This window comes from Embiotoca jacksoni, unplaced genomic scaffold (genome assembly GCF_022577435.1).
Source record: "Embiotoca jacksoni isolate LCO1_2020_lvr unplaced genomic scaffold, fEmbJac1.0.p SCAF_109, whole genome shotgun sequence".
In the NCBI taxonomy this organism is placed as follows: domain Eukaryota; kingdom Metazoa; phylum Chordata; class Actinopteri; family Embiotocidae; genus Embiotoca; species Embiotoca jacksoni.
Window position 1 is genome coordinate 494,856 of NW_027185240.1, and position 26,966 is coordinate 521,821.

The 26,966-nt window shown below is 44.2% G+C and overlaps 3 protein-coding genes and 1 long non-coding RNA gene across 5 annotated transcripts in view; 1 reads left to right on the forward strand and 3 right to left on the reverse strand.

The window, feature by feature from the left end:
- nectin4b (nectin cell adhesion molecule 4b) overlaps positions 1-6,983 on the reverse strand; it is a 13,925-nt gene extending 6,942 nt beyond the window's left edge. Inside the window, exons 1-2 of the mRNA XM_069178226.1 lie at positions 6,704-6,983; positions 265-465 (exon numbers count right to left, since the gene is read on the reverse strand). Of these exons, the coding sequence (XP_069034327.1) occupies positions 265-465; positions 6,704-6,755 (253 nt within the window). The 5' untranslated portion in view covers positions 6,756-6,983. The remainder of the gene's footprint in view (positions 1-264; positions 466-6,703) is intronic.
- Positions 6,984-8,938: 1,955 nt separating this feature from the next.
- Positions 8,939-14,703, reverse strand: LOC138215844 (high affinity immunoglobulin epsilon receptor subunit gamma-like). Of its 2 annotated transcripts, none has more exons than XM_069178289.1 (6): positions 14,318-14,703; positions 10,201-10,301; positions 9,957-10,048; positions 9,699-9,734; positions 9,389-9,418; positions 8,939-9,231 (listed from the first exon to the last, which is right to left on the reverse strand). In XM_069178289.1, the coding sequence occupies exons 1-6, from the start codon at positions 14,386-14,388 to the stop codon at positions 9,166-9,168; spliced, it is 396 nt and encodes a 131-aa protein (XP_069034390.1). In that variant the 5' UTR covers positions 14,389-14,703; the 3' UTR covers positions 8,939-9,165. The 2 variants fall into 2 exon arrangements, with proteins under 2 accessions (XP_069034390.1, XP_069034381.1); XM_069178280.1 differs by having other exon boundaries at positions 14,282-14,703.
- On the forward strand, positions 14,621-16,674 carry LOC138215854 (uncharacterized). The gene is made up of 2 exons (XR_011179766.1): positions 14,621-14,970; positions 15,415-16,674. It is a non-coding gene; the product is annotated as an uncharacterized lncRNA (long non-coding RNA).
- Positions 16,369-26,739, reverse strand: ncstn (nicastrin). Its single transcript, XM_069178266.1, has 17 exons — positions 26,633-26,739; positions 24,949-25,050; positions 24,744-24,867; positions 23,427-23,548; positions 22,272-22,417; positions 22,039-22,183; positions 20,764-20,876; positions 19,852-20,004; positions 19,660-19,764; positions 19,259-19,336; positions 18,988-19,157; positions 18,797-18,899; positions 18,494-18,592; positions 18,195-18,282; positions 17,824-17,987; positions 17,298-17,513; positions 16,369-17,092 (listed from the first exon to the last, which is right to left on the reverse strand). Exons 1-17 carry the CDS (start codon positions 26,688-26,690, stop codon positions 16,970-16,972), a joined length of 2,109 nt encoding a protein of 702 aa, XP_069034367.1. The 5' UTR covers positions 26,691-26,739; the 3' UTR covers positions 16,369-16,969.
- Between the last annotated feature and the right edge of the window lie 227 nt (positions 26,740-26,966).

Genomic DNA, 26,966 nt, shown 5'->3' on the forward strand with positions numbered 1-26,966 from the left:
AGCAGCAGACTGATTGATTTCTTTTCTCTGATGATTGGTTAAAGCTGCTGTACAGGAAGTCCTGAAGAATTATATTCAGGTGAAGTCATCTGTTTTATCCAACAGGGACTGCTGCTTTTCTCTTCTTCTGTTTTAAATTAGTGATGGTTTCAGAGCAGTGAAGTGAAGCTGCTGCTGAAGCTGTATGTGACCTCTGACCTCTGACCTCAGCAGTCACAGGTCACAGTGTGTGATGCTGTCTTCACCAGAACTCCTCTTATGTACCTGTGTGGCCGTCCATGAAGTGGGCCGTGATGATCTGGTCCTTGCTGCCGTCTCGGAGCTCCTTGTACCAGGAGACCTGCACCACCTTCTGCCCCTCCTCCACCTGGTAGTGACAGGGGAGCCTGGTCTGACTCTCAGCCAGGGAGCGCAGGGAGGTGACGGGCTGAGGAGGGTCCACAAAGTCCCCCTGGACACAGACCACTGAGGAGCAGAGAAGAGACGAGGCATTTAATGCAGTAACAGCAAACAGCTGAATTATTATTAGTATTTAAGGATGTTACAGTATTCAGAATGTAACAGTAATCAGGATGTTACAGTATTCAGGATGTAACAGTATTCAGGATGTAACAGTATTCAGGATGTAGCAGTATTCAGGATGTAGCAGTATTCAGGATGTAACAGTAATCAGGATGTAACCGTATTCAGGATGTAGCAGTAATCAGGATGTAACAGTATTCAGGATGTAGCAGTATTCAGGATGTAGCAGTAATCCGGATGTAACAGTATTCAGGATGTAGCAGTAATCAGGATGTAGCAGTAATCAGGATGTAGCAGTATTCAGGATGTAGCAGTATTCAGGATGTAACAGTATTCAGGATGTTACAGTATTCAGGATGTAACAGTATTCAGGATGTGACAGTATTCAGGATGTGACAGTATTCAGGATGTTGCAGTATTCAGGATGTTGCAGTAATCAGGATGTAACAGTAATCAGGATGTAACAGTATTCAGGATGTAGCAGTATTCAGGATGTAGCAGTAATCAGGATGTAACAGTAATCAGGATGTAACAGTAATCAGGATGTAGCAGTAATCAGGATGTAGCAGTAATCAGGATGTAACAGTAATCAGGATGTAACAGTATTCAGGATGTGACAGTAATCAGGATGTAGCAGTAATCAGGATGTAGCAGTAATCAGGATGTAACAGTATTCAGGATGTAGCAGTAATCAGGATGTAGCAGTATTCAGGATGTAGCAGTATTCAGGATGTTACAGTATTCAGGATGTTACAGTAATCAGGATGTTACAGTAATCAGGATGTGACAGTATTCAGGATGTGACAGTATTCAGGATGTAACAGTAATCAGGATGTTACAGTAATCAGGATGTTACAGTAATCAGGATGTGACAGTAATCAGGATGTAACAGTAATCAGGATGTAGCAGTATTCAGGATGTAGCAGTATTCAGGATGTAGCAGTATTCAGGATGTTACAGTAATCAGGATGTTACAGTATTCAGGATGTGACAGTATTCAGGATGTTACAGTAATCAGGATGTTACAGTAATCAGGATGTTACAGTATTCAGGATGTAGCAGTAATCAGGATGTTACAGTATTCAGGATGTAGCAGTAATCAGGATGTAGCAGTAATCAGGATGTAGCAGTATTCAGGATGTAACAGTAATCAGGATGTAACCGTATTCAGGATGTAGCAGTAATCAGGATGTAACAGTATTCAGGATGTAGCAGTATTCAGGATGTAGCAGTATTCAGGATGTGACAGTATTCAGGATGTGACAGTATTCAGGATGTGACAGTATTCAGGATGTGACAGTATTCAGGATGTAACAGTATTCAGGATGTGACAGTATTCAGGATGTGACAGTATTCAGGATGTTACAGTAATCAGGATGCAACAGTATTCAGGATGTAACAGTATTCAGGATGCAACAGTATTCAGGATGTAGCAGTAATCAGGATGTAACAGTATTCAGGATGTAACAATATTCAGGATGTAGCAGTAATCAGGATGTAACAGTAATCAGGATGTAGCAGTATTCAGGATGTAGCAGTATTCAGGATGTAGCAGTAATCCGGATGTAGCAGTAATCCGGATGTAACAGTATTCAGGATGTAGCAGTAATCAGGATGTAGCAGTAATCAGGATGTAACAGTATTCAGGATGTAGCAGTATTCAGGATGTAGCAGTATTCAGGATGTAACAGTATTCAGGATGTAACAGTATTCAGGATGTTACCGTAATCAGGATGTAACAGTATTCAGGATGTAACAGTATTCAGGATGTGACAGTAATCAGGATGTGACAGTATTCAGGATGTTGCAGTAATCAGGATGTAGCAGTAATCAGGATGTAACAGTAATCAGGATGTGACAGTATTCAGGATGTGACAGTATTCAGGATGTAGCAGTATTCAGGATGTTACAGTAATCAGGATGCAACAGTATTCAGGATGCAGCAGTATTCAGGATGCAGCAGTAATCAGGATGTAGCAGTAATCAGGATGTAACAGTATTCAGGATGTAACAATATTCAGGATGTAGCAGTAATCAGGATGTAACAGTAATCAGGATGTAGCAGTATTCAGGATGCAGCAGTATTCAGGATGTAGCAGTAATCCGGATGTAGCAGTAATCCGGATGTAACAGTATTCAGGATGTAGCAGTAATCAGGATGTAACAGTATTCAGGATGTAGCAGTATTCAGGATGTAGCAGTATTCAGGATGTAACAGTATTCAGGATGTAACAGTATTCAGGATGTTACAGTAATCAGGATGTAACAGTATTCAGGATGTAACAGTATTCAGGATGTGACAGTAATCAGGATGTGACAGTATTCAGGATGTTGCAGTAATCAGGATGTAGCAGTAATCAGGATGTAACAGTAATCAGGATGTAACAGTATTCAGGATGTAGCAGTAATCAGGATGTAGCAGTAATCAGGATGTAACAGTAATCAGGATGTAACAGTAATCAGGATGTAACAGTATTCAGGATGTGACAGTAATCAGGATGTAGCAGTAATCAGGATGTAGCAGTAATCAGGATGTAACAGTAATCAGGATGTAACAGTAATCAGGATGTAACAGTATTCAGGATGTGACAGTAATCAGGATGTAACAGTATTCAGGATGTAGCAGTATTCAGGATGTAACAGTATTCAGGATGTGACAGTAATCAGGATGTAACAGTATTCAGGATGTAGCAGTAATCAGGATGTAGCAGTATTCAGGATGTTACAGTATTCAAGATGTTACAGTAATCAGGATGTTACAGTAATCAGGATGTTACAGTAATCAGGATGTGACAGTATTCAGGATGTAACAGTAATCAGGATGTTACAGTAATCAGGATGTTACAGTAATCAGGATGTAGCAGTAATCAGGATGTGACAGTAATCAGGATGTAACAGTATTCAGGATGTAGCAGTAATCAGGATGTAGCAGTATTCAGGATGTTACAGTATTCAGGATGTTACAGTAATCAGGATGTTACAGTAATCAGGATGTTACAGTATTCAGGATGTTACAGTAATCAGGATGTAGCAGTAATCAGGATGTAGCAGTAATCAGGATGTTACAGTAATCAGGATGTAGCAGTAATCAGGATGTGACAGTAATCAGGATGTAACAGTATTCAGGATGTAGCAGTAATCAGGATGTAGCAGTATTCAGGATGTTACAGTATTCAGGATGTTACAGTAATCAGGATGTTACAGTAATCAGGATGTTACAGTATTCAGGATGTTACAGTATTCAGGATGTTACAGTAATCCGGATGTTACAGTATTCAGGATGTAGCAGTAATCAGGATGTAGCAGTAATCAGGATGTAGCAGTAATCAGGATGTAACAGTAATCAGGATGTAACAGTATTCAGGATGTGACAGTAATCAGGATGTGACAGTATTCAGGATGTAGCAGTAATCAGGATGTAACAGTAATCAGGATGTAACAGTAATCAGGATGTAGCAGTAATCAGGATGTAACAGTAATCAGGATGTAACAGTATTCAGGATGTAGCAGTAATCAGGATGTAGCAGTAATCAGGATGTAACAGTAATCAGGATGTAACAGTAATCAGGATGTAACAGTATTCAGGATGTGACAGTAATCAGGATGTAGCAGTAATCAGGATGTAGCAGTAATCAGGATGTAACAGTAATCAGGATGTAACAGTATTCAGGATGTGACAGTAATCAGGATGTAACAGTATTCAGGATGTAGCAGTAATCAGGATGTGACAGTATTCAGGATGTGACAGTAATCAGGATGTAACAGTATTCAGGATGTAGCAGTAATCAGGATGTAGCAGTATTCAGGATGTTACAGTATTCAAGATGTTACAGTAATCAGGATGTTACAGTAATCAGGATGTTACAGTAATCAGGATGTGACAGTATTCAGGATGTAACAGTAATCAGGATGTTACAGTAATCAGGATGTAGCAGTAATCAGGATGTGACAGTAATCAGGATGTTACAGTAATCAGGATGTAGCAGTAATCAGGATGTTGCAGTATTCAGGATGTTACAGTATTCAGGATGTTACAGTATTCAGGATGTTACAGTAATCAGGATGTTACAGTATTCAGGATGTGACAGTATTCAGGATGTTACAGTAATCAGGATGTTACAGTAATCAGGATGTAGCAGTAATCAGGATGTAGCAGTAATCAGGATGTTACAGTAATCAGGATGTAGCAGTAATCAGGATGTGACAGTAATCAGGATGTAACAGTATTCAGGATGTAGCAGTAATCAGGATGTAGCAGTATTCAGGATGTTACAGTATTCAGGATGTTACAGTAATCAGGATGTTACAGTAATCAGGATGTTACAGTATTCAGGATGTTACAGTATTCAGGATGTTACAGTAATCCGGATGTTACAGTAATCAGGATGTTACAGTATTCAGGATGTAGCAGTAATCAGGATGTAGCAGTAATCAGGATGTAGCAGTAATCAGGATGTAGCAGTAATCAGGATGTAACAGTAATCAGGATGTAACAGTATTCAGGATGTGACAGTAATCAGGATGTGACAGTATTCAGGATGTAGCAGTAATCAGGATGTAACAGTAATCAGGATGTTACAGTAATCAGGATGTAGCAGTAATCAGGATGTAACAGTAATCAGGATGTAACAGTAATCAGGATGTTACAGTAATCAGGATGTAACAGTATTCGGGATGTAACAGTATTCAGGATGTAACAGTAATCAGGATGTTACAGTAATCAGGATGTTACAGTATTCAGGATGTGACAGTATTCAGGATGTAACAGTAATCAGGATGTTACAGTAATCAGGATGTAACAGTATTCGGGATGTAACAGTATTCGGGATGTAACAGTATTCAGGATGTAACAGTATTCAGGATGTTGCAGTATTCAGGATGTTGCAGTATTCAGGATTATACAGTATTTCAGGGTATTGTGTACTTTATTTAGAAATCTGTGGTGTGTTTTACTTTGAAAGTTTCATCTGTGGTTACCGATTCACAAGCTTCATTAATGATTACAAAGCAGCTGATATCAGACGTGAACTCCCACAGATCCAACGTAGTGAGACAAGGACACCAGTGGTGCCATGGGGGAGGGGACAAACGTCCTCAACGACACAACGGTTAGATTTGGACAACAAAGAGCTTCAGTGTGAGCGATCTGATGGAGGACGTGGACAGTAACTACTCTGAAGTTAGACGGACGTTAAAGGAGGGAGGTGTTAGTCCACAGAGACAACCAGAGACAGAGACAACCAGAGACAACCAGAGACAGGGAGCTGAAGACTCTCTACACAAACAGTGTTACAAAGCTGTTGTTCAAGCTATTCCTGTTCAAGATCAGAGGAAGTTGATCACACCTGTCACAGGTACAACCAGCAGAGTTTACAGGAAGTTGATCACACCTGTCACAGGTACAACCAGCAGAGTTTACAGGAAGTTGATCACACCTGTCACAGGTACAACCAGCAGAGTTTACAGGAAGTTGATCACACCTGTCACAGGTACAACCAGCAGAGTTTACAGGAAGTTGATCACACCTGTCACAGGTACAACCAGCAGAGTTTACAGGAAGTTGATCACACCTGTCACAGGTACAACCAGCAGAGTTTACAGGAAGTTGATCACACCTGTCACAGGTACAACCAGCAGAGTTTACAGGAAGTTGATCACACCTGTCACAGGTACAACCAGCAGAGTTGTCAGCGTTCTCCTCTGAACAGGAAAAAAAAGCTTCATGAGTCAGAAAGAGGAAGCAGAAGGAGCGTTGGGCCGTCCACCCTCCTTCATGTTTACTGACAGGAGGAATGTGACTGAGCTACATTCTGTCCTGCTGTCTCACACCTGCAGAGACACAAGTATGTGGACACCTGAAGGCTTCCTGTCTTCCTGTCCTCAAAGACAGCTTAGATATCAGCTGCAACATTCAGACACAAGCGGTCTGTCCCTCTGTGCATTAATATGACATCACTACATCTTATTAACTCTAAGAACACAGAACATTAAAGAACACAGAACATTAAAGAACATCCGACACCAAACAGTCTTTCAGAGTAAAAGTCTAAATCCTGGCAGATTCAAGCAGGCAGCTGAAGGACGGAGACACTCGGAGACCGACTCTGAATGTCTCCCGGAGACTCTGAATGTCTCCCCGAGACTCTGATAGACTGAATCAGAATCAAAGTGAAAAACTCACCGGTCAGAACCAGAACCAGAATCAGACTCTCGGTTCTCCGCCGCGCCGCCATCTTTAATCCGACACACAGAGTTGTGTTAAAGTTGTGTTGTTGTGTTAATGAGCTTCTTCCTCTCCGTTAAAACCTCGTGTTGATCCTCTTCATTGCATTCAGACGGAACTTCAGCTGCAGCAGGTGTTTCCTCCTCAACTCACCTGAAACCTTTCAAAATAAAACCCCCGCCTCTGCCCACTCATAAAAGCACTTTGGTTTCCGGAAACACTAAAAACGACATTTAGAAATAAAATAAGAGCGCATGCACTGATCAGACACGAACTGCAGTCTGTCAAGAAGAAGCACCTCCACCTGTCTGTCGAAGCTCCCCCCACTTCACCCACTGGATACGCCCACACCGTGATGCTGCGTTCAGGTGATGATCAGGACAATGCGATCTGTTTATTTATGACACGTTTCAGGATATTTTCATGATCAGTTTATCGATTGATTATTAATATAACTGTGAAAAATGTCGTTCTCAAATTTATAAAACAAACAAATAAATATATTATGAAATATCAAATGTTATAAAACAAATAAATTCATATAACATTAAAAAAACAAATATATTCATAATTATTTAAAAACAGAAACCTGGAGACACTGAAACTTCTCAGATCAAATATGTTGACAATCATTTTATACTCAACACAGCTGATGCAAAAGATGATCCAGCAGATGATCCAGCAGATGATCCAACAGATGATCCAGCAGATGATCCAGCAGATGATCCAACAGATGATCCAACAGATGATCCAGCAGATGATCCAACAGATGATCCAGCAGATGATCCAGCAGATGATCCAACAGATGATCCAGCAGATGATCCAGCAGATGATCCAGCAGATGATCCAGCAGATGATCCAGCAGATGATCCAGCAGATGATCCAACAGATGATCCAACAGATGATCCAGCAGATGATCCAACAGATGATCCAACAGATGATCCAACAGATGATCCAGCAGATGATCCAACAGATGATCCAGCAGATGATCCAACAGATGATCCAGCAGATGATCCAACAGATGATCCAGCAGATGATCCAACAGATGATCCAACAGATGATCCAACAGATGATCCAGCAGATGATCCAGCAGATGATCCAGCAGATGATCCAACAGATGATCCAACAGATGATCCAGCAGATGATCCAACAGATGATCCAACAGATGATCCAGCAGATGATCCAACAGATGATCCAGCAGATGATCCAACAGATGATCCAACAGATGATCCAACAGATTGCCACAGTCGAGGCAGAATAGAGCATCAGAAGTTGTAAATGATCATTTGAATATTAATATTTTGTTTTATAGTTCCTTCTGTAAACTATAATATTAATATTAATATTAATAAATAGTATTATGGACGGCACAGTTGTGCAGTGGTTAGCATTGTCACCTCAGTGAAAAGGTTCGGGGTTCGAATCCGGGTCTTAGCCTTTCTGTGTGAGTCTGCAGGTTCTCCGTGTGCTTGCGTGGGTTCTCTCAGTTCTCCGGCTTCCTCCCACCATCCAGAAACCTGCATTAATTGGTGATTCTACAAATGTCTGTGAATGAAAGCGTGAACGGTGTGTGTTGGCCCTGTGGTGGCGGTTTGTCCATGGTGAACCCTGCCTTTGCCCAAAGTGATCTGGGATAGGCTCCGCCCCCCTGTGACCCTGTTCAGGATAAAGCAGGTATAGATAATGGATGACAATATTATTATTATTCCTTCCATAGATGATGATGATGTTAATATTGATTAATATTAACATTTATTAATATGGCTTCTATAAATTATATTTACAATATTAATAAATATTATTGTTCCTTCTGTATAGGATCATATTATATTATATATGAACATATTCATATATATTATATGAATAATTCATCATATTACTTCTGTAAATGATCATTTGAAAATTTATATTTATTAATATTCCTTTTGTACTTGATAATTTAATTGTTTAATATTCAGATAGTATATCAATATTTATATATATATATTTGCATATACTGTATATATTTACATATATATAGTTAGTCTGTGGTCTCATCTGTTCTCATCATTCACAGCTGAACAGATGTCCAAAAATCAGACAGAGAATTGATCACCTAATGATATAAAATTGTATTTTCTGACATTATAAATAGAAGAAAATCAAAGCAGCTGTTTGTTTGGATTTAAAATGAAATAAATAATTTGTTTTTGTTCAGGGAGCAACGATTAAATTTTATTTGTACACAAAATCACAATAGAAGTTATTTCAGATCACGTTACACAGGACGTCCTTAAAACAGAACTTTACAACATGATGGAGACAAACACAATAATACAACAATAGAAATTATTATAGATAATAGAAATCGTTATGGATTATAGAAACTATTGTAGATTTCAGAAAGATTCAGATGCTCATCAACACTGAGATCATCCTCATCAGACGATCGGCTTCTTCTCCACTCTGATCGTCTCGTAGGTGTCGGAGCTGCGAGAGGACAGACCCTGCAGGACAAAGAACACAGAGAGACACAGGGACAGACAGAGACAGACAGAGAGACAGAGGACTCATCACCTGATGTTTGTAAAAACACCGTCAGACTGTATTTCTGTGTTTTCAGTTTTTCAGAGGATTTTATCCGTTTTAGTTTTGGAGTCTCACCGCGTACACACCGCCATCAGCTGGCTGCTTCTGAGGGACAAACAGAGAAAAGAAACTCTTCATCAGACAGAACAGAGAAGGAGGAGGAGGAGGATGTTCAGCTGCAGGTTGTCTGTCAGCTGAAGTTTAACAGAGCCGCGCAGAAACAGGAAGTGACACAACGATGTGTGAAGAAACGGGAGGAAACTGTGACGAGTCAGAAAGCTGGTAGTCAGCTGAGTTCAGGAAGTCAGAGCGAAACATACCGAAGATTCACAATCACAACTGTTCTTCATCAGCTACAATAAAACAGATGAAACTTTGATCTCACCTCAGAGGGAACAGCTGATCTGAAGTCTGAACACATCTAAAGAAATAAATCAGAATATTCATCACGAGCAGGAAATCAGGCTGAAAACCCTGAAACAGGGTCTGAAGCTTTTATTAAAAAAGTGACGAATAAAAAAACATAATAAACACTAAACTGTTGAAATGTTCCTATAGACATGACCAACGTGTGTGTGTGTGTGTGTGTGTGTGTGTGTGTGTGTGTGTGTGTGTGTGTGTGTGTGTGATGTTCCTGCCTCACCCTCAGTCTGCAGTACAAGACGGTGAGAACGACGCAGTAGAGGGACAGAAGCCCGTCCAGGATGTAACAGACATTCATGTCTCCAAAGGCCTCTGCGCGCGCACACACACACACACACACACACACACACACACACACACAAACACACAGAGTTAATTTTCTTCCTTCCAGTCAAATCAACATTTCCTAACGATGAAGATGATGAAGATGGTGAAGATAATGAAGATGAAGATCAGACTCTCACCGGCTCGCTGCAGTAGTTTGCTGGCTTGTTGCTCGTCGGCTGTCGTCGTGTCTCTGAGCAGCAGTGAACAGGAAGTCAGCGGCTCTCTGTCCGGTCTGATGCTGTGAAATCACAGAACGACCTCATTCTACAAGTTCCTCAAAAACAGAAAAACCAGCAGCTTCTCTGTTTGTGGAAAAAGAGAAACGTCTCCGAGCACAAACACCAACATCCAACAGTTTAATCCCAGAAAATAAAATCAGCTTTTTAAAGTGACTAAGAAAAGAGACAAACGACTGTAAGGAAGAAACACTTTAATGATGCCGAGCACTCGACAGGCTACACAAGGAAATACACAACACATCACAAGGAAATACACAACAAATACACAACACATCTTTGTGGAGTGGGCTGGTAGAAATCACCTCCTCCTGAACGTGGCCAAGACCAGAGAGATGGTGGTCGACTTCAGGAGGAAGACGACGGCTCCACAACCGCTGAGAGTTCTGGGAGAGGAGGTGGACATGGTGGAGGAGTACAAGTACCTGGTGTCTCCATGACAACAGACTGAAATGGAAGACCAACATCAACGCTGTCTACAAGAAGGTGATGAGTCGACTCTTTTTCTTGAGGAAACTTCGATCCTTCAATGTGTGCAGCAAGATGTTGGAGATGTTCTACCATCTGTTGTGGCCAGTGAACTGTACTTCTAGTAGTCTGCTCAGGGGAGGCAGCATTGGAGCCGGAGACACCAACAGACTTAACAAACTGGTGAAGAAGGCCGGCTCCATCATCGGCTACAAACTGGACAGTCTGGAAAAGGTGGTGGAGAGGAGGATGCTGAACAAACTATTATCCATATTAGATAATCCTGACCACCCACTCCACCTGCTGCAGGGACAGAGGAGGACGTTCTCCAAAAGACTCCTCCAGCTCCGCTGTCACAAGGACAGATACAGGAGATCATTCCAGATACAGGAGATCGTTCCTGATACAGGAGATCATTCCTGATGCAGGAGATCATTCCTGATGCAGGAGATCATTCCTGATACAGGAGATCATTCCTGATGCAGGAGATCATTCCAGATACAGGAGATCATTCCTGATGCAGGAGATCATTCCTGATGCAGGAGATCATTCCAGATAAAGGAGATCATTCCTGATACAGGAGATCATTCCAGATACAGGAGATCATTCCTGATGCAGGAGATCATTCCAGATAAAGGAGATCATTCCTGATACAGGAGATCATTCCTGATACAGGAGATCATTCCTGATGCAGGAGATCATTCCAGATACAGGAGATCATTCCAGATACAGGAGATCATTCCAGATACAGGAGGTCTATTATTTATCTATCTATCTATCTATCTATCTATCTATCTATTTATCTATTATCTATTATCTATCTATCTATCTATCTATCTATCTATCTATCTATCTATCTATCTATCTATCTATTATCTATCTATCTATCTATCTATCTATTATCTATCTATCTATCTATCTATCTATCTATCTATCTATCTATCTATCTATCTATCTATCTATTATCTATCTATCTATCTATCTATCTATCTATCTATCTATCTATTATCTATCTATCTATCTATCTATCTATCTATCTATCTATCTATCTATCTATCTGTCTATCTATCTATCTATCTATCTATCTATCTATCTATCTATTATCTATCTATCTATCTATCTATTGTCTATCTATCTATTATCACTCTCATCTGTCCCCTCCACACCTTACACCTCCCAAACACCTCTGCTGCCTCCCCCTCCCCCTTCTGCCCCCCTGGTGAGCTGCATGGACACCTTGACCCCCCACCCCCCACCCCCCTCATTTCTCCAGTGCATTCAACACCATCCAACCACTGCTGCTGAGTGAGAAGCTGCGGGTGGTGGTGGGGGTTGTGGGGGAGGGGGGGGTGGACACGTCCACCGTCTCCTGGATCAATGACTACCTGACAGGCAGACCACAGTTTGTCCATCTGGGCAGTGTGCTGTCTGATACGGTGGTCAGTGGTACTGGAGTTCCTCAGGGAACTGTTCTGTCTCCTTCCTGTTCACCTTCTACACAACTGACTTCCAGAACAACTCAGAGTCAAGACATCTGCAGAAGTTCTCTGATGACTCTGCAGTGGTAGGATGTATAAGGGATGGACGGGAGGACGAGTACAGGGCAGTAGTGGAGGACTTTGTGGAGTGGGCGGGAAGGAATCATCTGCTCCTGAACATGGCCAAGACCAGAGAGATGGAGGTCGACTTCAGGAGGAAGACGACGGCTCCACAACCGCTGAGAGTTCTGGGAGAGGAGGTGGACCTGGTGGAGGAGTACAAGTACCTGGTGTCTCCATGACTACAGACTGAACTGGAAGACCAACATCAATGCTGTCTACAAGAAGGTGATGAGTCGACTCTTTTTCTTGAGGAAACTTCGATCCTTCAATGTGTGCAGCAAGATGTTGGAGATGTTCTACCATCTGTTGTGGCCAGTGAACTGTACTTCTAGTAGTCTGCTGGGGGGGGAGAGGGAGGGGGCATTGGAATCGGAGACACCAACAGACTTAACAAACTGGTGAAGAAGGCCGGCTCCACCATCGGCTACAAACTGGACAGCCTGGAAAAGGTGGTGGAGAGGAGGACGCTGAACAAACTATTATCCATATTAGATAATCCTGACCACCCTCTCCACCACCTGCTGCAGGGACAGAGGAGGACGTTCTCCAAAAGATTCCTCCAGCTGCTGTCACAAGGACAGATACAGGAGATCATTCCTGATACAGGAGATCATTCCAGATACAGGAGATCATTCCTGATACATGAGATCATTCCTGCCGACCACAATTAGACTGTACAATAACTCACCTCTGGCAAAATCCATCACATAACAATAACACTGTTGTCTGTGTTTCTTGGTTGTTTGTATATAATATATTGTATATATTGTATATATATTGTATATAATGTATATATATAATATATTTATGATGCATATGAGCACTCACAGGGAAACCTTTTTTTCAGTGAAAGATTCTCCTTTTTTTAAACTAACAATTGCGTCACAACCTGAGCAGATACATTCATTTTATATTAAGGGAGGTAAACCGTGAAGAAATTTTGATTATGAATGGCAGATTTTTTTGGTCAACATAAACAAATAGCAAACAAAATCACAGGTCAACCATCATAATGTCCAACATGAAAAGACAGGTAGACAATTGAACTATTAAGCGTTGGAATTGTTTTTTCCACATTTAAAAAAAGGTATGCAACTGGGACTTCTAGTCTGATGGCTGGAACTCACACAGAAACAAAACCACATCTTTGAATAAGCAGGTAGCACTTCAGAACTAGTGGACCGCGTTCAAATAAGTTTTAAGCCCCATTGAAAATGCATCTCTTTAAATAATTTTGAAAGAAGTAATGCTTTAGGTGCATCAATACTGAAACTTAATCAGTTATTGGAGCTACTGTACTGCATATACTGTATATACTGCGCATTTTATATTTTATATTTATATTTTATATTTTTTACTGCTATTTTATTGCTTTTCTATTGTTCTATTATTATTTTATTGCTTCTGTATGCTGCTGTAGCGAAAAAAAATTTCCCCTCGGGGATTAATAAAGTACCTACCTAACCTAACCTATCTATCTATCTATCTATCTATCTATCTATCTATCTATCTATCTATCTATCTATCTATCTATCTATCTATCTATCTATCTATCTATCTATCTATCTATCTACACATCATCCGTCTCCCTCAAAAGTAAAAACATTCAGAAAATAACATCATCATAACTTAATCACCTTCAAAATAATAGAAAACCAGTTATTATTAAAAAAAAAAAAAATGTCTAAGAAAGCATTAAAAAACATAATCTGATGCACTGATGCAGAGTTAAGACTGAGTGACAGCTGAGTGTTGACTGTATGTAAGAAGAGGAGGCGGCGATCAGCTGATCAGATGAGCTACAGTCACACCTCTGCTTTGGGATTTCTGCTTCATCAACATAAAGACAAGAGCTGGTAATTCAACTCTTCATATACCTGGTATCACACCTGGTATCACACCTGGTATCACACCTGGTATCACAGCTGGTATCACAGCCGGTATCACACCTGGTATCACAGCCGGTATCACACCCGGTATCACAGCTGGTATCATCACCCCGTATCACACCTGGTATCATCACCCGGTATCACACCCGGTATCACAGCTGGTATCACATCTGGTATCACATCTGGTATCATGGGTTCAGGACAGGAAGTAGTCCGGTGGTTTCAGCCAAAGAAGAAGAACAGCAGAGAAACGTCCCCTTCAGAATAAAAGGCATTTTTACATCATGTTGTAAACACAGACGAGGTGAAAGAGGAGGAGGCAGACACGTGACCTCCACGTCCAGCAGGAGCGGTCGAGGGAGAAGGAGACGCGTCACACCGACGTCTCCGACTGCAGCCTCATGACGAACTTGTGGCTCTTCGGGTCGATGAACTCCTCGCCGAGTCGCAGGAAGGGGAGCGGCGTCACCGTGACGACCAGGGAGAAGTCCAGCCGTCGCAGCGAGAAGACGAGACCCTGACGCAGCACTGAGGTCACCGGCTCCTTACTCACCAGAGTCCACTGACGCCACCTGCCGTTCTGCTGCTGGACCTGCATGGTGGGGCCGGGGGTGAGGTACCGCTCCAGGAATGCCTGGGAGGGAGAGGAGGTGTGGGGGGATTGAGATGAGGAACCAATCAGCAGCTTGGTCAGTCCAGGTGTGATGGACCAGGTGTGTGTTTGTGTCTGTCTGTGTGTCTGTGTGTGTGTTAGTGTGTCTGTCTGTGTGTGTCTGTCTGTGTGTGTGTGTGTCTGTCTGTGTGTGTGTTAGTGTGTCTGTCTGTGTGTGTCTGTCTGTGTGTGTGTCTGTCTGTGTGTGTCTGTCTGTGTGTTAGTGTGTCTGTCTGTGTGTGTGTGTGTCTGTCTGTGTGTGTGTTAGTGTGTCTGTCTGTGTGTGTCTGTCTGTGTGTCTGTGTGTGTCTGTGTGTGTGTTTGTGTCTGTGTGTGTGTGTGTGTGTGTCTGTCTGTGTGTCTGTGTGTGTGTTAGTGTGTCTGTCTGTGTGTGTCTGTCTGTGTGTGTGTGTCTGTCTGTGTGTGTTAGTGTGTGTGTCTGTCTGTGTGTGTGTGCTTCCAGTCTTCCGTTTTTATTTCCTTTTCTTCCGTTTTATTATTTCAGCTCCTGTCTGCACGTTGAAACGGTTCATTGTTGAGGTGAATCACATCTGGATGTTCCTGGAGGTCAGAGGTCAGAGGTCCTGATACCAGGCGCCCCGGAGCTCGGCCCCTCCTCCCCCCTCTCCTTCCAGACGGGACGCGCTGCAGCAGCCCCGGACTGGATCCAGAACCTCCGGCCTACAGTCGAAGCTCCTCTTCCTCGTTATCTCCTGATGAAGACTCCGCTCTTCCTCGCACGTTGGTCCGGTGAGAACAACCACAGGCCGCGGAGGCTCCTAAACTTCCTGCAGTCTCAGACAGAAAGGCGACCGTCGTCCTACCGACTATTGTTTGGAGTCAGAAGACTCCACACACTAGAAGAAGACTCCGGACCGCCATGATGAAGAGTTCAGAGGAATCCAGACACTTATTAACAGATGATCTTCAGTTTTATAATATTTAATTATAATATTTAATATCATACTAATTGGTACAGAAAACATGGAGATTATTAACAGCTGCTTAAAGTCTCCACATATTCAGTTTCAAATTTTACATGTTTACAAGTTTTCATTTTTCAACTAAACATGAAGTTTATCCAAACGGGTTCTTCAGCGTCCCGTCATTTTACTTCCTTCCTGTCGTTTCTCTCCATGTTGTCTTGCTTTAACAAGCTTCCTCCTTTAAAGAGACATTTAGTGATTTATTCTATTTATTTATTCAGTGAAACCGACTGATGTCTGACCACATTAACGTAAAACGGTAAAATCATGACTTTTAATTTGAAAACGGGAAATGAATAATCTAATTTGTGGTTCATCACAGTAGTGCTGATGATGATGTTCACCGTCTCCATCAGTGATGCTGCTTCCCCTCTCTCCTGCTCACCTGAGGAAGACCTCCCACTACAGGAGGATGATGTCACACTTGCGCTGGAGTCAGAATGAAAAATGAACTTTATGTGTTAAACTCGAAACACTGAAAGAAACAGAAGCCATTTTTATTTCTTCTTCAAGGCAGAATTTTGATTCCCGACATTAAACGAATATCAACAGAATTAAAACCTTCCAGAAGTCATTAAAGAGAAGCAGCTTCCTCACAACTCATCTCAGACATTTCACACGCCAATCAAACATTTTAGACGCTAATCAAGGACTCAAGAAAAAATTTTCTCCACTCAAATATCACAATATGTGAAACTGCAGAGTACACACACACACACACACACACACACACACACACACACACACACACACACACACACACACACACACACACACAATTATACACATTAAATTACACACTCTCCCACTAATGCTTATGTTCAGTATCTGTCCTGTGACGCAGTAAACAAATATAAACATCTTGTCCACCAGCTTCCTGGTTCCTGACCAGTGTTCTGACCCTGATGAGTCCAGAACCGTCCAGTCTTCAGGTCAGGCCTCACCAGGTGAGTCTGAAGGAAACCTCAGAATGTTGAAGGAAGAAGTGTACTACTACGTGTAGTAATACATGTAGCAGTAGTACTATATGCAGTAGTACATGTAGTAGTAGTAGTGGTGGTGGTCCTCTGGGGGTCAGTAGGTGGCGCTGGTCGGCTCCCTCCCAGAACTGAACAGGATGTCGGCCTTCGAGCTGATTATGTATGTCAGGAGGAAGGATGTTAGCAACACGCCGACTCCCACACCGAGGGTCAGCATCTGGAGGAGGAGGAGGAGCAGGAGGAGGAGTCAGTCATCATGTCTGAGACCAAACAGTCCTCAACATTGACACCGTAATGTTTCTAAGTGGGCGGGGTTAACTCTCCAACCAGGAAGTGGTCTCATCAAACACTAGCTGGTTTTATAACTTCAGGACACTGAGCTGTCTCCATGGTGACAGACAGATGTGTTGTCTCTAAGTTACCTCCAGCTCATGACTCGCCACCAGGAAGATGCGTCCTTTGATGCTCTTCCAGCGCGACTCGGTCCAGGTGGAGAAGTTGGAGGAGGTGTAGTCTCGGAGGTCGAAGGCCGGGGACAGAGCTCTGGACAGACGCACCGTGGAGCGCACGCACACACCGGCACTGGTACCGGTACTGTTGGGACGGGCTGGACCCTGAACCCACATGTAGGAGAACATCTGGAGGGGCGAGGTCACAGGGGGGAGGGGGTCAAAGGGAGGGGGAGGAGGAATTAACACGTTTCAGTGTGTGGTTCTGGTTTCAGATTCTGGTTTCATGTGTTAAATGTGAGCCGTTGTTGTTTCTCTTGTTTTGTCCATTTGTTTGTGAATTGTGGACTTTTATTTTGAAGGGCTCACCCAGTGGACATCTGACAGACATTTTTGATGAAACTTCTTGAGTTTATTTTCTGGCGTTTTTAGATTAAAAAAGAATAACAGAATATTTCAGATGAGTTTTCCTCTAATAAAATGTGTTGCTGTGTCTCACATGTCTGCTGTCCTTGTCCGTCTCGTCCTGTCTCTGGTTCTGGCAGTCGTCCTGGGTCACGTTGACGGTGCTGCCCGTCAGGTTGGCCAGCAGGTACTGGACCAGCAGCGTGGGCTCGCTGGCCTGCAGATGCACGCCGACGTAGAAGTTGGTGGGTCGGTCACCTGACAGGCACAAAGCACAAGACCTTTAGTTTCTGGAAATAAAAAAGCACACAGGCAAACTGCAGCCGGCTGAGGACCGACCACAATAAATCTGTCTCCATGGCAACAATGATAACAGGGCTCGTATCTGGTTGTTTAAATGAAATGAAAGTAAACAGATGGAAGTGCAGACTTTCATCATTATGAAGATTCAGAGGAAGAACTCACTCAGGTGACTCAGGAGGTCCGACGGGACGAGCTGCTGGAACCAGGAGTTGTTGGACTGAACCAGGAAGCTGTAGAGCATCTGACTAACCTGAGAGACAGACATGTCGGCTCACTACACTTATTCATCTTTGATTTCAGGATGAAATCAGTTCAAAGCACATCTCACGGAAAGAAACGGAACAAATTCACACACACAACAGCATCAGAGGCAAAAATATCATCACGATTCAAACCACCAATATTACAAGATCAATATTTGACTTCTAACGTAATAATATCATAACAAAGGTGTTGGTTACTATCTGAGCGTCTGCATTGATGCTGGTCAGCTGACTCTCCGCCCCCCCCGCCTGCGTGAACAGAGCTCGAGCCACCAGGGTCGCCGCCGCAGTGAGAGCCTGAAGGACACAAGCATCAGAGAGAATCATAAGAGCTGCTCGACATCATCTGTCCTCCTCAATAAAACCAAAGGGCTGCAAAGACAGCTTCGCTGTTACAAAGATTTTAATCTGATAAACATACAATCTGCCAAACTGGAAACAGTCAGTTTAATGGACATAAACAGCTGATAACCACCGAGCAGTGACAGGACGTCTCCGTACCTTTGCAGTGTCGGTGATGAAGTCCAGCTGCTCCTCCGGTGTCAGATTCAGTGGGTACGAGACGTTCAGATATTCTGCGTTATCATACATACTTTCATAGTACCTGTGCACACAGAAAGGGAAGTCACACCTGATCCCACCTGGTTTACAGGTAAATGGATGCAGCGCTCCAGGTAAAGGGAGGAACTCACCTGTTGGTGAAGTTGAACTGGTGATTCTCGATGACGACACCGGGGATCGGCCGAGCTCGCAGGAAACGCTGGAAGGATGAAGGGGGGAGGGGCTGAGAGACTCTGGGCTCCGCCACCGACATGTTTAGATCAGTAGCAGCTGACTGCAGGTTACTGATGAGCTTCCTCACCTGCAACGGATCAGAGAAGAGGACGAGTCCCCGGAGAGTTCGGATCAGAGAAGAGGACGAGTCCCCGGAGACACTCTGGTGACTCGTCAACAGACACTAACCTCTTCATTGATGCTGTCGTTCCTCCGAGAGACTGGATCAGAGTGAAGCCACAGCGTGGAGTCGGGTCGGACTCCAACCTGGAGGAAGAGTTCTTCATCATCATCACCACCACCACCATTATTATCATCATCATCATCACCACCACCACCATTATTATCCTCATCATCAACTTTAAAGTCCACAGTACATCATGTGTGTACTTTATGGAGGACAGAGACAAACATCTCTGCGCCACTGAAGCTGTATTTCAACAATGTGGACTACAACTCCCATGATCCCTTTGTGCTCCCACATCACCTTCCTGTGTTTTGTTTTTGCGTTGATTGAAGGCCCCCTGCTGGCAGACGCACTGCATGTACCTAACAGTCCTCCACTGAGACAGGAAGGGAGGTGTGCTCACCTGTCCCACCTCCAGCACCGAGTGGATGTTGTCCAGGTCCACAGCAAACTGACTGTTGTCCATGTCGTACACCATCCTCGAACTACCGATGTAGTCAAACGTCTCCTGGGGTCAAACAGGACATGAGTGAGACTGGCAGCACGGAGGTCACGTGTGCAGACATGACAGAGAGGACACGTGTGCAGGACTGACCCCTTGGAAGAAGGTGTAGAGGATGGTGCGATTGGGCGGAGCCTCTTGGGTGGCGTTACGAAGAGCGTGAGCAGCAGCCAGCAGAGTGACGAATCCTGAGACTCCACTTTCTGCTCCTGGAGCTACATCAAAGAAGAAGGACCTGCTGTCCAGCTGCAGAGAGGACATGAGGACAGGAAGACAGGAGAGACAGAAGGAGGACAGGAGAGACAGAATGAGGAAAGGAGAGACAGAAGGAGGAAAGGAGAGACAGAAGGAGGACAGGAGGATGAGACTAATAATAAATGTAGTCCTCAGTGATTGTGGTCTGGAAGTCTGGAGGTCTGGAGGTCTGGGTTTCTGGTGTTCTTGAGGTCTGGGGGTCTGGAGGTCTGGGTTTCTGGTGTTCTTGAGGTCTGGGGGTCTGGAGGTCTGGTGTTCTTGAGGTCTGGTGGTCTTTAGGTTTGGGGGTCTGGAAGTCTGGAGGTCTGGGGGTCTAGGGGTTGGGGGTCTGGAGGTCTTTAGGTCTGGGGGTCTGGAGGTCTGGAGGTCTGCGGGTCTAGGGGTCTGGAAGTCGTGGGGTCTGGTGTTCTTGAGGTCTGGGGGTCTGGAGGTCTGAGTTTCTGGAGGTCTTTAGGTCTGGGGGTCTGGAGGTCTGGTGTTCTTGAGGTCTGGGGGTCTGGTGTTCTTGAGGTCTGGTGGTCTTTAGGTCTGGGGGTCTGGAGGTCTGAAGGTCTGGGGGTCTAGGGGTCGGGGTCTGGAAGTCGTGGGGTCTGGAGGTCTGGTGGTCTGGAGGTCTGGTGGTCTTTAGGTCTGGGGGTCTGGAGGTCTGTTGGTCTGGAAGTCGTGGGGTCTGGGGGTCTGGAGGTCTGGAGGTCTGGTGGTCTGGAAGTCATGGGGTCTGGACCAGAGGACTACATGTCCCAGACTCACCCTGGCTGCAGCGATCACCACACTCTCCCACATCTTGTGTCCCTTGGCTGAGTTGTTCAGAGGTCTGCTGGAGGCCCACACGTTGTAATCACCCAGCGGGTCACACACCATCTCTACAGGACACAACATGAACTCTGGTGAACAGGTCCAATACAAACAGTCCAGTTCTCCACGGAAGGGAACGACCTGGAGTACAGGGAGGTCATCGCTGACTTCGTCCACTGGTGTTGATCTCAATCACCTCCGGATTAACGCCAGCAAGACGAAGGAGATGCTGATTGATTTCCACAGGAAGGAAACACCAACTCCATCGGTGAACATCCAGGGATCGGACATGGACATTGTGGACACTTATAAATTCCTGGGTGTTCACCTCAGCAATAAACTGGACCAGTCGGACAACACAAATGTTCTCTCAAACGAGGACCAGAGTTGACTCCGTCTGCTGAGAAGACTGATGTCCTTTGAAGTCTGCAGGACTCTGCTGCGGACATTTTATGACTCTGTGGTGGCGTCGGCCATCTTTTATGCGTCGGTCTGCTGTGGCTGTGCACACAGAGGGACAGGAGGTCAAAGGTCAGCTCTGTCCTGGACAGTCCTCTGGACTCCATAGAGGAGGTGGGGAGAGGAGGATCATGGACACCACCTCTCACCCACCATGAGACTGTAGGAGCTTGGAGCAGCTATCTTATTTCCTATATCCCATATGTATTTGTAAAATCTAATCTAATCTAATCTAATCTAATCTAATTCTAAATCTAAATCTCAAAGTAAAACTACAAAGAATTAGTGGATTTCATCGTCTACGGTTCATAATATCATTAAAAGATTCAGAGAATCTGGAGAAATCTCTGAACACAAGGGACAAGGCTGGAAACCAATATTGGATGGTGGTGATCTTCGGGCCCTCAGGCAGCACTGCATTAAAAACACACTATTCTGGAGTGGAAATCACTGCATGGGCTCAGGAACACTTGTGAAAACCATCGTCTGTGAACACAGTTCATCGCTGCGTCCACAAATGCAGGTTAAAACTCTCCAAAGAAGAAACCAGATAGAAACATGATCCAGAAACACCGCCGCCTTCTCTGGACCGAGATCATTGAAGATGGACTGAGGTGAAGTGGACAACTGTCCTGAGGTCTGATGGATCACAATCTGAGATTCTGTTTTTATTTATGTTTTACACCACGTCCACCTGTTTTTGAAACACGGTTGTATACCTGTCTCAGACTGAATGTCATGTGAGACCTGGTGGTTGTAATAATTGCTCACCTGGGTTGATGCTGAAGTTGATGTCGTTCCTCCTCATGCAGGTGGCCGTGTTGGTGACGGCTGACATGTGGGAGTAGAGCTGCATGGCACACAGCGGGTAGCGAGGCCTGCTGCCGTTCACCACCTGGTTGTGGTCGAAGTAGCACTGCAACAGAGAAGAGATGTCTCAGAGAGATCTACTGTCCAACAGCAGAAACCTGTCACCTGTTACCTGTCAGGTGTGTGTCTGTTACCTGTCGGATGACCTGCGTGTCGTTGTCGTCCTTCAGGGAGAAGATGGGGAAGTCGTACTCCTCATAGGACAGTCCGTTTCCTAGCGGGTTCCACAGTGTGGTGTTGCAGTGGGCCATGGTCGGGTCGTAGGTGTCAGAATACACACCTGAGGAGAAGAGACAGCGGTGAGCCTCCAGGGGGCGCTGACAGCGTGAGGAGGGTCTCTACAGGTTAGTTTAAGAACTCTGAATCAACTGAAGGGCTGGTCCAGAAGATGTTCGACCTCCTGATATGTTCCAGGTTCACTGATCCGGTCTGTTTACTTCCAGTCTGATACTGCCATGAAGAACTGATGGAGGTCGTGCAGCTTTAAAGACACCATGCTCTGCGACCTTTGACCCTGGAAGCTGGAGCTGTTCCTGCTTGTCAGCAGCCATGAATGCATTATTTTGCTTTTAATTCTGTAGAGGAACATTCACTTCCCTCCTTTTAGAGGGAAATGTCCCTTTAATACATGACATTACAGTTTAACAGTGAAGCCTAGTTTATCAAGTAGGACAATCTGTTGTCATGACAACATCCAACTGTTTCTGTCTATAACACTGTTGCACTGATAAAATGTGACAGGTCAGTGATAATAATCTCATAATTTATAACGCTATAATAATATAAACGTACAGGTAGTATGGTATTCAGAGCACTTACAGATACTTGTGTACTTTTACTCTAGTGCGAGTGTGAATCTACTGCTGAGTCGGCAGCTCTTCAGGTTTCAATATTTTAATGTTAATATTTAATATGTGAGGTAACATTATATTATTAAGTTCAAGAACATCGAAACTGAACAGTTTCAGTTTTCATATGTCAGCGAGCATCAGCAGGGCTGGTTGTATATGTGATGATGACAATGATGATGATACTAGTCTGTATTTGTACAGCACCTCTCACATTTACCACTGAGGTGGTTCTGTTCGGATCCGACTGCTGCGTGTTGTTACAGACGTGAAGTAGGCGAGATAGATGTTTCATCAAATAAAACTAGAACATACGAGATGAGGTCTGTGACTCTTCTTTGACACTTTAACCCTCACAGGTGAATCTTAAACATGAGTCACAGCGTGATGTCATCAGTCATCAATAATACAGAGATGCAGGTGTTGCCGTGCCGACCTCACCTGTGTTCTCGTTGGGACAGGTGGTGTGTGGAGAGAAGCCCTCGGCTGGATTTGTGCTCGGTGCCACAACAACAACCCCAGCCACCCTTCTGGGGGCACCCTTCAGTTTCATCATGACGGACCTGACAGGAGGCGGGTCGAGCAGGTGATGCAGGTAAAAGCACAGGTGAGAGGTGGGTTAGATTCTTTAGAGCTTCAGGTGTTTCCTGAGAGCTACACAGGGACGATGCATCAACTCCATCTTCCTCTATACACAACAAATGCTGTCGTAATGTTGTATAAATGCTGTCGTAATGTTGTATAAATGCTGTAGTAATGTTATATAAATGTTGTAGTAATGTTGTATAAATGCTGTATTAATGTTGTAGTAATGCTGTAGTAATGTTGTATAAATGCTTATAAATGTTGTAGTAATGTTGTAGTAATGCTGTAGTAATGTTGTATAAATGCTTATAAATGTTGTAGTAATGTTGTATAAATGTAGTAGTAATGTTGTATAGATGTTGTAGTAATGTTGTATAAATGTTGTAGTAATGTTGTATAAATGTAGTAATAATGTTGTAGAAATGCTGTATTAATGTTGTATAAATGTTGTAGTAATGTTGTATAAATGTAGTAATAATGTTGTAGAAATGCTGTAGTAATGTTGTATAAATGTTGTAGTAATGTTATATAAATGCTGTAGTAATGTTGTAGTAATGCTGTAGTAATGTTATATAAATGCTGTAGTCATGTTATATAAATGTTGTAGTAATGCTATATAAATGCTGTATTAATGTTGTAGTAATGTTCTATAAATGTTGTAGTAATGTTCTATAAATGCTGTATTAATGTTGTAGTAATGTTCTATAAATGTTGTAGTAATGTTCTATAAATGCTGTATTAATGTTGTAGTAATGTTCTATAAATGTTGTAGTAATGTTATATAAATGCTGTATTATTGTAGTAATGCTGTAGTAATGTTGTATAAATGCTGTAGTAATGTTGTAATGTTCTATAAATGCTGTATTAATGTTGCAGTAATGTTATATAAATGCTGTAGTAATGTTATATAAATGTAGAAATCTTGTAGTAATGTTATATAAATGATGTAGAAATCTTGTAGTAATGTTATCTAAACTACGTAGTAATGTTGCAGTAATCTTATATAAATTATGTAGTAATCTTGTTGTAATGTTGCAGTAATTTTCTTTATAAATTTTGTATAAATGTTGGAGAAACTTATTTTTACAAACACTTCCTCCAAGAACTTTTATTAGAATAAAATAAATGTTGAATCAGATTCAGTGCCTGAGTGAAGGAGACTGTCAGCTGTACCTCTGAAAGAGCCCCGCCTCCACGATGACCATATAAGGAGGGTTGGGGCCGGAGCTCAGGACCCAGTCCAGGTCGTCCTCCGATATCAGCACATGGAGGACACCAACGTCACCTGACAGAGAGGCTGAGACCACAGAGAGGATGAGACACAGGATGAGACCACCGGGACAACACAAACAACACAGTAATGATGCGTTGTACTCACACTGGCAGCCGATCTGGTGCGTTGCGTTCAGCAGTCTCACACAGGGCACGGTGTAGTTCAGGGAGACATAAATCTTCTTTTCCACCGAGTTGCTGCTGACACCTGAGAGACAAACATGACGTGGAGGTCAGGACACACCTGGTCTGGTTCATGCTGCACACCTCACATGAAGTTACACCTGTATTTGTCCTTAGAGATGAGATGAGATCAGTGGACAGATGTGGTCTCACTGTGAAACCTTTAACTTTAACCACTGTGAAAGATGCTGGATCCATAGGAAGACCAGGACCTCTGAGTGAAGGGGACTTCAAAGACCACTTCTCTACTGTCCTGCTCGGGTGTCCTGCTCGGGTGTCCCGTTCGGTGTCCAGCTCGGTGTCCCGTTCGGTGTCCAGCTCGGTGTCCAGCTCGGTGTCCCGTTCGGTGTCCAGCTCGGTGTCCAGCTCGGTGTCCCGCTCGGTGTCCAGCTCGGTGTCCCGTTCGGTGTCCAGCACGGTGTCCCGCTCAGTGTCCCGTTCGGTGTCCCGCTCGGTGTCCAGCTTGGTGTCCCGTTCGGTGTCCCGCTCGGTGTCCCGTTCGGTGTCCCGTTCGGTGTCCCGTTCGGTGTCCCGCTCGGTGTCCCGTTCGGTGTCCGCTTGGTGTCCAGCTCGGTGTCCCGCTCGGTGTCCAGCTCGGTGTCCCGCTCGGTGTCCAGCTCGGTGTCCAGCTCGGTGTCCCGCTCGGTGTCCAGCTCGGTGTCCCGCTCGGTGTCCCGCTCGGTGTCCCGCTCGGTGTCCAGCTCGGTGTCCGCTCGGTGTCCCGCTCGGTGTCCAGCTCGGTGTCCGCTCGGTGTCCAGCTCGGTGTCCGCTCGGTGTCCGCTCGGTGTCCAGCTCGGTGTCCCGCTCGGTGTCCAGCTCGGTGTCCAGCTCGGTGTCCCGCTCGGTGTCCAGCTCGGTGTCCGCTCGGTGTCCAGCTCGGTGTCCAGCTCGGTGTCCAGCTCGGTGTCCGCTCGGTGTCCAGCTCGGTGTCCAGCTCGGTGTCCCGCTCGGTGTCCCGCTCGGTGTCCCGCTCGGTGTCCAGCTCGGTGTCCAGCTCGGTGTCCAGCTCGGTGTCCCGTTCGGTGTCCCGCTCGGTGTCCAGCTCGGTGTCCCGCTCGGTGTCCAGCTCGGTGTCCCGCTCGGTGTCCAGCTCGGTTGTTCTTCCGTCGCAGCAGCAGAAACAAACAGGTTTCGTCCAGATAAATGGTGTTTCCCTCGTTCAGTGTGTGTCAGGTGACCATTGAACTACATAAAACTACAAAGACATACATGGACTTTGGTATGACTTTGCGGCATTTAATCGCTCGAGCTCGTTTTGGCCGCAGCGGGAAGTCACGCTGATGCTGAGCTGCTTTTACGGGCAGTCTGTGACTTCGAAGTCCACAGAACGGCTTCGTTTTAACAGAAATTAAATGAATGCTTGACTTCTAGTTGATGGAAAGGTGTCAGGAACTGAACTCACTGAACTCCATTATAAAACCTGGATAAAAAAAAGCAGCAGCGGAGATTAAAGGCAAACCGGGCAGTTTAGCTAACGCTAATTAGCTTAGCATCAAGCTAACACCGAGCACAGAGAAGTCCGTCCAGCTCACGGCCGGAGACAAACACACAGTTCGACTGCAAACAGGCATGCGGAGAGACACTTCAGCACCAAAACACAACTTACCAATGAAAAACAAACAAACTATCAAATTAATAACCCATTTCTTCGACAGCAAATCCATCTTCCTGGTTTGAAAGGCAGAGCCACAACAGGAAGTGGTGACCTGAGGAACATCCGGGTTCCGCTCCAGAAAGAACACCGACTGTCAAAACGGATCCCGAGAGAGGAACCAGCCTGCAGAGCAGACGACTTCTTTTTACTTTTAGTACGAACTACAGCTACACTTAAACAGCACCTACTGTTGTATGTAGCATGTCTACAGTTGGGACAAACTACTTCATCAAAATGCGTCTTGAACTTTGACCCACTTTGTTATATTCGTGACGTCTGTATTAAA

Bases quoted from the DNA above. Each gene is read 5' to 3' on its own strand.
- LOC138215844 (XM_069178280.1), bottom strand. From the start codon at position 14,388: ATGATACCAGGTGTGATACGGGGTGATGATACCAGCTGTGATACCGGG. The intron at 10,302-14,281 runs GTGTGATACCAG...GTGATTTCACAG, and splicing joins GATACCAGCTGTGATACCAG to CATCAGACCGGACAGAGAGC. The intron at 10,049-10,200 runs GTGAGAGTCTGA...GTGCGCGCGCAG, and splicing joins CAAACTACTGCAGCGAGCCG to AGGCCTTTGGAGACATGAAT.
- ncstn (XM_069178266.1), bottom strand. From the start codon at position 26,690: ATGGATTTGCTGTCGAAGAAATGGGTTATTAATTTGATAGTTTGTTTG. The intron at 25,051-26,632 runs GTAAGTTGTGTT...TTTGTCTCTCAG, and splicing joins AGTTTGTTTGTTTTTCATTG to GTGTCAGCAGCAACTCGGTG. The intron at 24,868-24,948 runs GTGAGTACAACG...CTGTGGTCTCAG, and splicing joins GCACCAGATCGGCTGCCAGT to CCTCTCTGTCAGGTGACGTT.